Source organism: Mesoplodon densirostris, chromosome 16 (assembly GCF_025265405.1).
Source record: "Mesoplodon densirostris isolate mMesDen1 chromosome 16, mMesDen1 primary haplotype, whole genome shotgun sequence".
NCBI lineage: Eukaryota > Metazoa > Chordata > Mammalia > Artiodactyla > Ziphiidae > Mesoplodon > Mesoplodon densirostris.
In genome coordinates, this window is record NC_082676.1 from 85,014,402 (window position 1) to 85,027,860 (window position 13,459).

Consider the following 13,459-nt stretch of genomic DNA (forward strand, 5'->3'; position numbering starts at 1 on the left):
AATTTTCAAAGCGGTTTCCGTGGCTGTCTCTTCCAGCCTGCACGAGCGTAGGGAGTTCGCTGCAGGGCGGTGGGGCGCTGGGCAGCCGTGAGGGCGTCGGGCATTCTCGGGATGCAGCCTCCGGGGCAGGGAGGCTCCTCACTCTGGGCGAGAGACAGGAGGTGCTGACCTTCACGATAAAGCTGGTTCTCCAGCTTGTGGACCCGGGAAGGGGCGTCGGCGGCCCCTCCCATGTGGGTCCTTGAGGCTTGTGAGCAGGGGCGCCGGGTGGGCTGGTGTTGCTCGGTTCACCAGGATCCCCTCCAAGGGAGGGCTCGAGGCATCTCTGGGGAGTCACGCGGGGCCTTTGGTTTCAGCTAAAGAAAATTCCTGCTTCTGCCACGCTGCTCTCTCGTTGGCATGGTTCTGGAAGGCTCTATTTCCACCTGTGACTGGCTAACAAATGGCCTAAGCATTTTATCTCCTCAGTTACCCATCATCTTAATTAGGTTATTAGTTCCTTCTAGAGAAGGCTGCTCTTCCCTGATTAAGGCCCTAATCGGCAGGAGAAGGTCCAAGTTTTACCACGGAAATAATGTTCCTCGGTACTTGAAAATGTGACTTCCCCCCACTTAAGAAAATAAGACATATTCATTATTGAAAATTTGGAAAATAAGGGAAAGTATTAGGTAGAGAGTAAAGATCACCTGTAAAGTCACCGCCTAGAGAGAATTGCTTTTAACATTTTGGTGCCTTTCATTCTTTTCTTACTGTTGTGTTACTTTTCTTACATAATTTAAATCAACCTATGTATGTAGTTATATATTCTTTTATAAACTTAATATACTTATTTACTCATATTGCAACATCAAATTTAATGCCAGTGAATGGGTGGTGTGCCTCACCACGTCTTTATTGGAATTTTAGAATATTTCCCTTTTTTTTCTATTTATGAGTAATGCTTATATAAACATCTTTGTACAGAAGTGTTTGATTCCTTTCTGATTATTTCTGTAGGATGGCAACTTAAAAGTGGAATTCATTTGTGGAGAGATGGAGACTTTTTCAGTATAGATGTGTCCAGGTCTAAGATGATGTAGTTGGCACTGTCCCGCTGGCTATTTTTAAATTTGGGGTGGACCAGTGCCCATGGGACCATTCCCATGGGCAGTTTCTGAGTGTGTCCGTCTCTCCTTATCCTCGCTGTGATTCCATCATTAAAGAATCTTTGCTGATGTGAAGGGAGCGTGTGCCTCATCATTTAGCTCACGTCTCCTTTAGTATTTCTGAGGTGGAGCAGATGTTGGAATGTTCACGAACATCTGTTTGTCATCTGTACCTGCTTCTCACTGCTTTTCTAATCTTTATTTTGAAATACTTCAGGCACACAAGAAATAGATACAGCGTAGTGTAATGAACTGTTTGTGCCCCCGTGACCCAGCTTAAGAAATAAGATGTCACGGGTGGAATACAGAGGTTGTGGAGGGGACGCAGTCCCCTTGGAGGTGTTCGTGGCTCTCCTCCAGGCCCGTGGAGAGGAGGCTTGGGAAGCTTAGGACATCTGCATTTTGCCCAGGACTTGAACCCCTGGGCCACTGGTGGGAAGGCGGACGTCGGGCAGCTGTGTGGGTGGTGGACAAGGATTTGTGCTGGGGGGACAGGGCCGGGTGGAAATGGAGCTGCAGAGCTGGCAGCGGGCAGTGGCCACTCGGGGCGCCTCCTCCCAGCAGCATCCAACTTTCGGAGTGGCTGGTGTGGGCAGTGTCCTTATTGCTGGTGGGAACTCAGGGGCCACACCAGCCTGTGGCCACTTCCAGGCGGCAGAGCCCTCGGCGGGATGGGCAGGGGGCTCCGGAGGCCACCCAGCGTATCCTCGGGGTGCCCTCCACCTGGACAGGTATGGTGGCAGGTTGTGAGGCTGTGGACGGGTATGTAACTGCAGAAGGGACCGTGTGCAGGAAAGGGCAGAAGACCCGCCTGCTTGGGGCGGTAGGTCGTTACCAAGCAAGCCGCCGACCGGAGCCTCGCTGCGGGCACACGCCCTCCAGTGCGCTGTCCCCCTGGGGTCACCCTGAGCTCCACCCTCTCCCTCCCCCTCGGAAGGAACCACCATCCTGACTTTGTAATGACTGTTTTCTCAGTTTCCTTTTAGCGTTATCACCTGTGCATTTTTGCCTACGAGAGTTTCACTTTGCCTGTTTTGAGTTACGCGGGTGGATTGACGTCTCCTTCGTGTCGTGCTTGTGGGGCTCACGCCCGCGCTGCTTGGAGCCGTGTCCCGCCATGTGGGTGCAGGGATGCTGAGCAACCCTGCAAATGGGTCTGGGAATCATGCAGCTCAGAGCATCCTGGTCCCTAAGTGTACAAGTCCCTCGGGGGTGCACACCCGGTAGGGATATTGCTGGACACTGAGTGTGCATATTTCTACTTTACCTGATGGGGTCAAACAGTTTCCTAGTTTACCATTTCACTGGAAACATCAAGTGCCTGGTCTGCTCTTTTGCATTTTCTATTGTTTGGTCTTTTTCTTATTGATTTGTGGGATTCTTTATTCTAGATTCTAGTCTTTTTTTTAAATATATTTTTAAAAATATTTATTTATTTATTTATTTAGGCTGTGCTGGTCTTAGTTGCAGCATTCAGACTTCTTAGTTGCGGCATGCAAACTCTTAGTTGCGGCACGCATGCGGGATCTTGTTCCCCTACCAGGGATTGAACCTGGGCCCCTTGCATTGGGAGCGTGGAGTCTTACCCACTGGACCACCAGGGAAGTCCCTAGATGCTAGTCTTTTATCAGTAATACGTGTTATAATGATAATGATTTCCTCCCAGTCTGTGAGTTGATTTTCTAAACTCTACTTATCGTGACTTTTGATGAATAAAATTGTTAATATAGTTGACTTTGTCGATTCTCTTCTTTATGGTTAATGCGTTTGATTCTGATTTGGTTTTGTCTCGTATAAGAGATCCGTCCCTGCCTCTGAGCTTGTAGAGATAGTCCCTGCATTCTCTTATGAAAGCTTTATAGTTTTGCCTTTCACATTAGGGTCTTTAAAGCCTGACTTTTAAAATGGAAATAAAATTCACATAACATAAAATTAACAATTTTAAAGTGTATAATCCAGTAGCATTTAGTACCTGGCCATGTCATCTTGGTCTCTTATTGTATCAATACGCTATATTACAGTGATTGACTATTGTGTGTTAGATCACTCTTGCATTCCTGGGATAAATCCCACTTGAACGTGGTTTGCTACTGTCTTGGAGACTTTTACATCTCTATACATAAGGGATATTGGTCAGTAGTTTTCTTGTGATGTCTCTCTTCTTTCTTTTATTGGACTTCATGAAACTGCAAATTGGTTTCTTCAATCAGTTCTGAAAAATGCTCACTTATTTTCTTTTCAGATATTGCCTTTGCCCTCTTCTTACTGCTCTCCTCCCAGAGCCATCTTTTTTTTTTCTTTCCTGGCCGCGCAGCATGGCTTGTGGGATCTTAAGTCCCCAACCAGGGATTGAACCCAGGCCCTCAGCAGTAAAAGCACTGAGTCCTAACAACTGGATTGCCAGGGAATTCCCCCAGAGCTGTCTTTCAACGTGTGTGAGGCCTCTCACTCTCTCTTCCCTGTCTCCTAATGTCTTTCATGTCTTCTTTTTTCTTCCTTTTTTGGTCACTTTGTACCACATCCTAGACATTTTAGACTTGTCTTTTAGTCCATGGATTCTCTTTTCCGTTGTGTCTGATATGCTGCATAGTTTCCGTTACTGTGTTGTTTCATTTCTAGTTCTGATTGGTTATTTTTCAAAGCTGATGTTATTGTTTATAATTTCCTGTTCTCTACCTATATTTCAAGGCATGTTTTATCTTTTTAAACAGTGTAAGCATAATCTTATAATTTGTGTATGGTAATCTTAACATCTGATGTCCTCTTCTTTAAAAGGAAAATTTTCATTGAAAAATAGCGTGCAGACAGAAGCGTGCCCACGTTGTGAGGGTGCAGCTCAACGAGTTTTCAGAAGATGAGTGCACCTGTGTGGCAAGAACTAGAACATTATCAGAACACCTGCAGCCTCCCTCACACCCCCTCCTGGTCCTTGGTTATTGAGCCAACCTCTCTGACTTCTAAAACCATAGTTCAGTTTTGGCTCTAAGTAAATTTCCTATAAATGGAATCATATTATTTGTACCTTTGTTTTTGGCTTCTTCTTGCTTTGAGAAGAGTCCATTCATTACTGTTGCTGTGCAGGATTCCATTATGTGAATGGACCACAGTTGATTTGGTCGTCCTGTTGTTGGTAGACACTTGGTGTTTCCAGTTTGGGCCCATTAGGAGTGATGCTACCGTGGACGTGTTCCTGTGCACGTCCCGTGGTCCCACGTGTGTTCCTATCGTGTGTACACTGAGGAGTGGACTTGATGGTTCGATGGTAGGACACCAGCACACGGTGCTTTCCAGGCCGCTCGGGCCAGTTGACACCCCCCTCCCCCGGCAGTGTGCAAGGGCTCTAACTGTCCCACTTCCTCTCTCACACTTGGCCTCTCTGTCTTTTTCAGTTAAGCTTCCTTGATTTCTGTCAGTGGTGCTTTGTAGTTTTCAGTGACATAGCCTTGCACATTTTTTGGAAGATTTATTCCTTAGTTTCATGTTTCTTGACATTATTATAAATGGTATCTTATTTTTTAAACATACCCTTTTCTCTTTGTTTCTAGTATTTTAAAATAGTATTGAATTTGCATACTCACCATATCTAGTCCCCTTGCTAAACTCATTTGTTAATTCTAATAATTTGTCCATAGATTCTTTTGCATTTTCTGTATATAATCACATTGTCTTGAAAATCGTCACAAATTTCTTTCTTTCTTTTCAATCCTACCTTTCATTTGTTTTTCTTACCTTATTGTACTGTCTGGGACCTCCAGGACAGAAGTGGTCAGCAGGCCTCCGTGTCGTGTCCCTAACTGGGGAGGGGGGTACAATATACATTATTTTTTAGAATTTTATTTGCCAATGGTAGGATCGATCCTAAAAAGCTAGGTAACATAGTCTCACGTCACTGCAGTCCCTTTGAAGGGTTTATTGTGAGAATGAAATGGAATTGAATGCAAAACACGCAGAATAAAGCCGGCCATGTAGCAGATAGATGCTGCATCCCCAAATGGTCCTTAGGTGGTTTGTCCTCGTCGTTGTACATTTCAAATACAAAAAACTTCAAATTAACGGCAAGGATTGCTTGATTAACTTAGGGCTTCTTCGTTCTACATCTTTTGCTAACCCAGAAAAGGGCATTCTAGTTTACAAGGACTTGTTTAAGGCAGGTCTGACCTCCCAAGTTTTGCAGTGGCTACTGCAGAGTTTATGTTAGCAGCGCCTCTCCAGCTGTTATCAGGGATCACTAAAATAGTCTCAATTCCCCCAATTTTAGCAAAATTCCCTAATGCAGGAACATTTGCCTCATCCATCCCCGATGAAAACCACATCTCTGGGTCCTCCTGCAGCCCTGGTAGCGGGTGTGAGCAACAGGGACTTCTCCGAGTTGTAGACGCTGTTTCAAACCCTCTGATCCTGGGAGAGAAGAGTACATGGGGCCTGGAGGTAAAACCTACAGCTTGAATTTATTGTCCTGAACTTACTGACGTTCAGGCAAAGAGCTGTGCTGCTCTTTCCAGTGCTGTTCTGGAGCCCACGACAGGAGCTCTGAGGACGACTGCCAGCTGCTTTCAGAATTAGTGTCCACCCCCCCACCCCCGCCCCCCGGTATCCAGGGTCCTCTCCTCTCTCCCCGCAGAGGGGTTGCCTGCACCGACACGGAAAACACCGTGTGGCCTGGGGTGTCCTCCCTCCACCTCTTCCCGCCTGCCCGACGGCTGCCTGGCCCAAGGAGCGTCTGATGGAGGGGCTGGGGGACCGCAGATCCCTGCCCTGCAGCGTCAGCTGCTCGCAGGCTTGATTCCGGTGGCGGGAGCTGGAGCAGCTGCCGGGAGAGGGAAGCTCCGAGCCCCTTTCTTTAACCGCGTCCGTTGTGCAGGCCACCACCGTCGCCTGTGTCACGGTTCCACTTCCTGCAGGTTAGGGCCCCTTCCCCAGTTCCCGTGTCAGAGACACAGTCCAGGAGCGGGCAGGAGCGGCCCTGAGCATCCAAGTCAGGGCCTGTGGCTTAACTGTGAGCCTGTTCAGGGGCAGCAAGGGTTGTTTCAGAATCTCTCCTGGTTGTGTTATCCTCCTGAGACGTGGGAAAGTGGTCATTGTGCTTCTGGGTCTGGGGCCCAGTGTTGGGCGGTAAGGTGGTCCCATGTTTGTCCTGGGTGGGACAGGACCTCTCCAGGTTCTGGTTACCCAGACCCCTCCTTTTTTTTTTTTTTTTTTTTTTTTTTTGTGGTACACAGGCCTCTCACTGTTGTGGCCTCTCCCGTTGCGGAGCACAGGCTCCGGACGCGCAGGCTCAGCGGCCGTGGCTCACGGGCCCAGCCGCTCCGTGGCATGTGGGATCTTCCCGGACCGGAGCACGAACCTGTGTCCCCTGCATCGGCAGGCAGACTCTCAACCACTGCGCCCCCAGGGAAGCCCCAGACCCCTCCTTTTATTCCTCTACTGGGTGTGTTTCTGCCTTTTCACCAGGGAACAGATACAGGCCCAGCTCTGAGAGGTGATGGGTTCAGGCCCAGACCACTGCAATGAAGCTGGCACGTTGGTGAAGAGAGTCACAGGAACTTTTTGGTTTCCCAGTGCCTAGAAAAGTGATGTTTACGTTCTACTGAGGTCTATTAAGGGTGCGATAGCATTACGTCTAGAAAAACAACGTACATACCTTAATTTTAAAATACTTTATTACTGTGCTCGCTTCGGTAGCACATATACTAAAATTGGAATGATACAGAGAAGATTAGCATGGCCCTTACGCAAGGATGACACGCAAATTCGTGAAGCGTTCCATATTTTTCCAATAAAGATGTTTAAAAATAAAATAAAATAAAATACTTTATTATTAAAAAAATGTCAAAACAATTACAAGAGTAACATCAAAGATCACTGATCACAGATCACTGTAACAAATATAATAATAACGACAAAGTTTGAAATGTTGCGAGAATTACCACAGTGTGACACAGAGACACAAAGTGAGCAAATGCTGTTGGAAGAAATGTGCCAATAGACTTTGCTCAGCCAGGGTTGCTGCAGACCCTCAGTCTGTAGCACGCCGTATCCGTGAAGCGCAGTAAGACGAGGTGTGCCTTATACAAGAGGGAAGGGGGGAGCCTCGTATCTGCCACCTTCCTGGGAACTGACAAACGTTTTAACCTAGAGAAAAGAATTAGAAATCCAAAACGCAAATAAAAATGGTAGGTGCTCGAGTACGTTTTCCGAGCGTTCCGTGGGTTTCCCTTTCTCCCCTTGTAGGTTTTCTGTAGACAGGGCATTGGGGGAGAGGAGTGCCCTGGCAGCGGTTCCTATCCTAGCTGAGTTCCAGAACCTTCTTGGGAGCTGTTACAAAAATGCAGATTCCGGGTGTCCCTCAGACCTGCAGGACCAGATAAACCTCTGACCTCGCTAACTCGGTCACCCCTAGTGTAGCGGGAAATGTCCAGGGCTGGGCCGTCCGGCCCAGCTCACGGGGAGGCGTGACCCAGAAACGGAGCGCGTCTTCTTCACCCAGTGGCAGGGCTGGGCGTTTTCCTCTAAGATGAGTAACTTGGCGTGTGAAATCACCGCCCTACAAGGCCTGGCCGCTCCCGTCACGTTATTCTGTCAGTGCCGCTCCCCTGTGGGCCAGGGCTTCTCCGTGGTGTGTCTGTTGCCGAATCCCCATCATGGTGGCGGTGGAGGGGCTGTGGGGACGGCCTTGCTCTGGACGCGGGCTCCACCGTGACGCCCCAGATCCAGTGCACAGCGCCTGGACCACGAGGCTGCGGCTCTGCCTGGACCAGGCTGAGAACCCCCGGCTGCGCCCCGCAGGCCGCTGGCTTGTGGGGGACGCTGCCCACACGTCCCTCCCGTCACCGCCCAGCCTCCATCCCAGGCTTAGGGAGGAGGTTCTGCTCAGAGCCGGGCAGACGCGCCCAGGGTTTGCGCGGCGTTGGGATGCATGGATGGTGGTGGCGAAGCTGAAGTGGGGTCAGATGCGGGGTGGCACCTGAAGCCACAACCCTCCTCAGGACGACGGGCCGAACGGTCTCCAGCGGCCTCATCAGGCGCCCGCCCCAGGCCCCCAGCCCACCTCGGGGCAGCCGCAGAGTCCTGCACACGTGCGAGGACCTCAGAGTGTTTATGATTTTTACTTTACACCTGAGGACTTGCCTTCCAGAGTTGACATAAACATTTTTAATCACATTTATTTAGAGTTTTAAAAAATAAAACGAGTAAAACATCACACAGAGTTATCCATAAAGCACGTCCTATCACGTGCAGTATGTGATATCACACGTGTTCTAGTAGCTCCAATACGTTACGTAATGTACCTCCCCGGGTTCAGACCCCCACCTGAAAGCGGCCATTTCTTGAATTTACTGTGTGCCTTTTCTATCTGTTTTTAAAAACAGCTTTACATGCACATATATGCACACCGTGACCAGTATGCAGTGGGGTTTCATGTGCTCTTTTCAGCATGTAAACAGAGGTCCCATACCCTACCCACTGCTCCCCATGTGCCTTTCCACCCGCCACTGGGTACAGGCTGGGCCCAGCTTTCCCTGCAGCATCTCTGCCCTGTGCGAGGATAGTCCCGGTGGAGGGTTACGTGGGGTTCAGGGGCCTTCCTTGCTCAGGCGTCCACCCGTGTGCGGGTCCTCGTGGCTGTGCTGCCCTCAGGGTGTGCACGGGTCTGTCGGCTGGACCTTGTGGGATGCTCTGCACGCTGGCCGTGCTGGCCTTGGCGGCCCAGCAGCCCCGGCTTTGAGCTGCCGCCACGTCCCTCCCGACAGCGCTGGCCCTTCAACCCTGAGGGCCCGTGGATGAGCCCTGGGCGCTGTTCCAAACTCCCCAGGCGGCCCCGAGCGAGGGCGGGGTGAGAGCCCCTGCTTTAGCCTGGGAGGGGTCATCTGCCAGGGGATGCGGGACCCCAGCTGGAGAAGTGGTGTCCAGTCGGCCGAGAGCGCGCACCCACGCCCTTCTGCTGCAGTCCCAGGGACGCTGGCCCTGGTCGCTCGGGCCTCGTCCAGGGCCTCTGGGGGCCCCCGGGAATCGAAGAGGAAAGGGTGACCTTCTGGGCTCTGCTGCTGCCTGGGAGCCCCAGCACTTGTGCAAGGTGGTTCTGAGGTGCGTCCTCTCCTGCAGCCCCGTCCTAGGGGGAGAAAAAGCCTGGGCTAGAGCGTCGTTTTGGACTGGTTTTTAAATGTCTTCTTCCAGGCAGGGCCCCTTCTTGTGCCGTGATGCCCCAGCCATGAGAGCGGGGTGTGGGGCTGGTGAGGCTGGGGGCTGCCTCCCTGCCTCCCCCCACCTCTGTTCCTCCATCCCTGCCTCCTGCCCTCGCCCTCCTCCTTCCCCTGACCCGCCCCTCTTCCCCCCACCCCTTCCCCCCGCCCCGCTGCCCTGCCTGACCGTCGCTGGCCCAGCTCTGCAGCAGGCGGCGAGCAGCGGGCGCCCGGCACACAGCTCGCTTTGCGGCTGAGCGGCCTCCCTCCTGCAGCCCCGGCTCCCTGTGGGCTGCCGGGGACCGGGCTTCCTTCTCCTTCTGGAAGGCAGGTCGGTCTTCCCGGGCGCCCTCGGCCCCCGCTTGCCCACCTCACTTCCCCTGGCTTTGTCTGGTTTTGTTTGGAAGGGTTATAGGAAGGGATGCTGCAGACAGAGGCTGTGGGGGGGGCCCTGGGCAGGGGGCTCAGAGGGGAAGGCCTGGGTCGGCCGGGGAACGGCGATGGTGACAGGAGGCTGGCCCTCTTGAGTTCCACGTGGCTTCTCAGCTTTCACGCGGCATTAGTTTAAAAGAGCGCTTCCTACGTGTAGAAGGGTAAGGCTTTCGTGGGGTGTGCACGGGTGTGCGTGTGTGCATGTGTGCTTGTGTGCATGTGTGTGCCTGGCCGTGTTGGAGGTGCCCTGGGAAGGAGCAGCCGTGTTCTGGATAGAGACCAGCGGCCCCGTGGGCTGGAATGACGCGGTGAGTCGACTGCTTCCTCCTTGTAAAATGAGGGGCAATGATGAACGGTTGTCATCTAATCCGCACACGCACGCACACGCGGGCTGCCAGGACGGGACAGGGGATGGGCGGGTTTTGGGGTCAGCGTGGTACCCACGAAGCCCCCAGCATGCCGACTCTGCGGGGGTTGAGGCTGTGGTGGGCTTGGCATCCCACGGGGAGGCCATGGTGATGGCTGGTCTCGGGGCTGGGATGTGCCACGGGTTCCTATGGGGCGTCTGGGGCCTCGGACGGCCGGGCTGCCTGGCTCTCGGGGCAAGCCCCGGAGGAGCCACGGCCTTCCGAGGATGCGGTCTGCGGGCAGAGTCCCGCGGCCGCCTGCAGGCCTGCTTGTCGGAGCCGTGACCCGTGTTAGGAGCGGCCTCGAGCCATCTGTTCACCCTGTGCTGCTTCTGCCGCAGGGATAAACGCCCAAGCCCGGAGACTGCAGCGGAGCCGCGCCAAGGGAACCCCAGCCCCGGCTGCGGGGGGAGCCTGGAGCCCCCCTCCACCCCGGCTGCGCCGCACAGTCAGCGAGACCAGTCTGGGCACGGCCATCGCCCCGCCGTCCGCCGCCCGGGGCCCCGAGGAGCCTGGCCAGGACGCCATGCGCTGCTCCCTCTACGAGTCTCCCCACCTGCTGCTCCTGCAGGGCTACAGCCAGCAGCACGTGAGCGCCCCTCTGCTGGGCCCGAGGCGGCGGGTGGGGCGGCGGCTTGCAGGGCATGCGGGAGGCTCTCAGCTGGACGCCCCTGCCCCTCTGGTCCTTACCGACCACGTCAGCGGGGGGCTTGGTGGGGAGCACCCCATTGGGCCCGCCCTAGACGCTGGAGGAGGGTGGCGGCTTCCCCGTCCTCTGCTTCCAGAACATTCGTTCGTCCAGGCTGCAGTGGGCGGCAGCAGGGCCTTGGGAGGGGGTCCCCCAGCTCCTCACTCACCGATCCCAGCCTGGGTCTTACCTGGTGCTGGGTCCCCTTCCTGCCCAGCCTGGCGGGCCCCTGGGGAATGGCCCCCGTGGGCTGGGGCGCAGGCCGCCCGCGGCCTCAAGCGTGTGCGGGGCGGCTTTCTCTGAGGAGTCCCCCAGGCCCCCGCCCCACGCCCGCATTTTATACCACGTTTGTCGGAGGCCTCTTGGCCTGGAGGGTCTCGCCCTTGGCAAGCCCGCCGACCCTGCCCGTGCTGCCGCCCCGGGGAAGTCTGCTGTTCCTCCCGGCCTCTCGCTCACCCGCGTGTCCCCGCTCCCTTTCCTGCTCCACCTTCCCTGCACACTGTGTGACCTCATCAGGGCTCTGCAGCTCAGGTCCTGGGAGGCATCTTCCCTCCCAGAGCCGGCGCAGCAAAGGAGGGGCACTTCCCCAGCTTGTCACTGTCAGCTGGTGGAGCGGGCGGGCCTGGCGTGTCTGTAGACTAGTGTCCACGTCCAGGTCTGCCCTTGTCTGGCCTCTCACGTCTCGAAGCTGGAGACCCCTCCGCCCCACTGGGCGTCTGGTGTGCCACCGAGGCTGCTCTGGGAGATGGGGTGGGCGCCCAGTGTGGGCAGGCAGGGGGACAGGAACGGCTCCGGGGGGGCGGGGGGGTGTGCTGCCCAGGGCGGCTTAGGTACCAGGGATGGAACTGCCCGAGTGGCGTCCTGCCCCTGAGGTCTGGTGTCTGCGTTTCAGGACAGCCTGGTCTACGTGCTCAACCGGGAGCGGCACACGGTGGGCCAGAGGACCCCCTCCAGCAAGCCCAGCATCAGCCTCTCGGCCCCCGACATCCTGCCCCTGCACTGCACCATCCTCAGGCGCCAGCCGTCGGGCCGAGCGCAGGCGGGGGCACAGCTGGTCCTGGAGCCCATCCCCGGGGCGCCCGTCTCGGTCAACTTCTCGGAGGTGGGGGGCCGCGCCGTGGTGCTGCGCCACGGGGACCTGCTCTCCCTGGGCCTGTACTACCTGCTGCTGCTGAAGGACCCAGCGCAGGCCCAGCCCCTGCCCGCCCAGGCCCTGGCCCGCCTCCGGGCCGTGCCGGAGAGCTGTAGGATGTGCGGCGCCCCGCTCCGGGCCCGGGGCGCCTCAGTCTCCGCGAGGCCCACCGCCCCCCGGCCGCGGCCGCTGCACCTGGAGTTCGAGCCCGACGTGGAGGACGCGCTGCTGCAGCGGATCATGACGCTGGTCGAGCCGGGCGGCGACGACCACAAGCTGACCCCCGCCTTCCTCCTCTGCCTCTGCATTCAGCACTCGGCCACCCGCCTCGAGCCGGGCTCCTTCGGGCAGCTCCTGCTCAAGATGGCCAAGATGATCCGAGAGACGGTCTGGGTCAGTGGTGGGCGGGGGGCTGGGGGGGCGGTTTGCTGCCGGTTGGCCTCGGCCGGGAGAGGAGCTGGTGGGAGCTGCGGCCCCCTGGGTGGAGGGCGCGAGCTCCTCCTTGACCGAGACCAGCCCTCGTCGCTGTCGGGCGAGCAGGATAGGCAGGGCCACCGAGGGAGCTGGGGTGTCCGCTAAGGGTTCGGCTTCGTGAGCTCCAGTCCTGTGTCCCTCCCCACGGCCCAGCCCTGCTGGTGCCCAGGCGGCCTGGGAGCCCTGCGCTTTCTGCCCGGAGCAGGTCGAGCCCCTGCCGACACCCCACTGCAGAGCCCTTGTCGGGTGGTGGGGAGGGGCGGGGCACAGGACCGGTCGATGCTGTACACTGAAACTTCGCCCAGGATGGTCTCTGGACCACGGCACCACACACGTCCAGGCAGAATTCCTTGCTGGGAGGCTGACCCCTGCACCGCAGGACGTTGGGCAGCATCCCTGGCCTCCCCCCTCCCCCCCGCGGCTGGCAGCACCCCTCCCCTCACCCCTCACGGAAGCGGCTTCAGGCACTGCCAGACGTCCCCTGGGGCCAGAGCACACGGCGGGCAGCCCCCCCATCCTCTCCTGCCCCTCCAGGGGCTGGACTCCCTGGGGACCCAAAGAATGGCTGGTAGTTACACGCAGTCCTTCAGAGAGACCCCCTTAGTCTCGGCCGTGCTCACCCTGAGGCAGATGTGGGAAAAGGAAACCAGTTGGCCGTGTAGATGCTGGATAGATTCCTCAGATTAAAATCCGCAGTTAAAATGTTTGAAACTTTTTAAAAGCAAAAGCTATCCTGGCCTGCCACATCCAAAGGTTTGTGCAAGCGATCTGTGTGCATCGTGCGTATCTGAGCCACGTCCCCCAGCGTCCCGAGTGGCATTGGGTGTGTGTGGTCGCTTCCCCTCTGTGCAGCTGAAGTCCGTGCAGTGTGGACCGAGTGGCCTGACGCTTAGAAGCTCTGAATTTCACATGAATCACCGTCCTTTTCCGAGTCTGCTCTGTGCCAGACACTTACTAGTAATCAGATGCTGTTGGACTTAATTCCCACAACCACCCTGACG

General features: G+C 55.5%; 1 protein-coding gene and 1 non-coding gene across 13 annotated transcripts in view; both read left to right on the forward strand.

Annotated features, from left to right (window-relative positions):
* Positions 1-13,459, forward strand: part of RADIL (Rap associating with DIL domain) — an 86,029-nt gene that overhangs the window by 27,117 nt on the left and 45,453 nt on the right. For 11 of the 12 annotated variants that reach the window (XM_060119932.1, XM_060119926.1, XM_060119924.1 and 8 more), the window contains 2 exons: positions 10,506-10,753; positions 11,745-12,377. The exons of the other annotated variant lie outside the window; for it this stretch is intronic. In XM_060119932.1, the coding sequence (XP_059975915.1) occupies positions 10,506-10,753; positions 11,745-12,377 (881 nt within the window). The remainder of the gene's footprint in view (positions 1-10,505; positions 10,754-11,744; positions 12,378-13,459) is intronic. 12 annotated transcript variants of the gene reach the window in all.
* Positions 6,812-6,918, forward strand: LOC132477202 (U6 spliceosomal RNA). Its single transcript, XR_009530222.1, has one exon. It is a non-coding gene; the product is annotated as a U6 spliceosomal RNA (small nuclear RNA).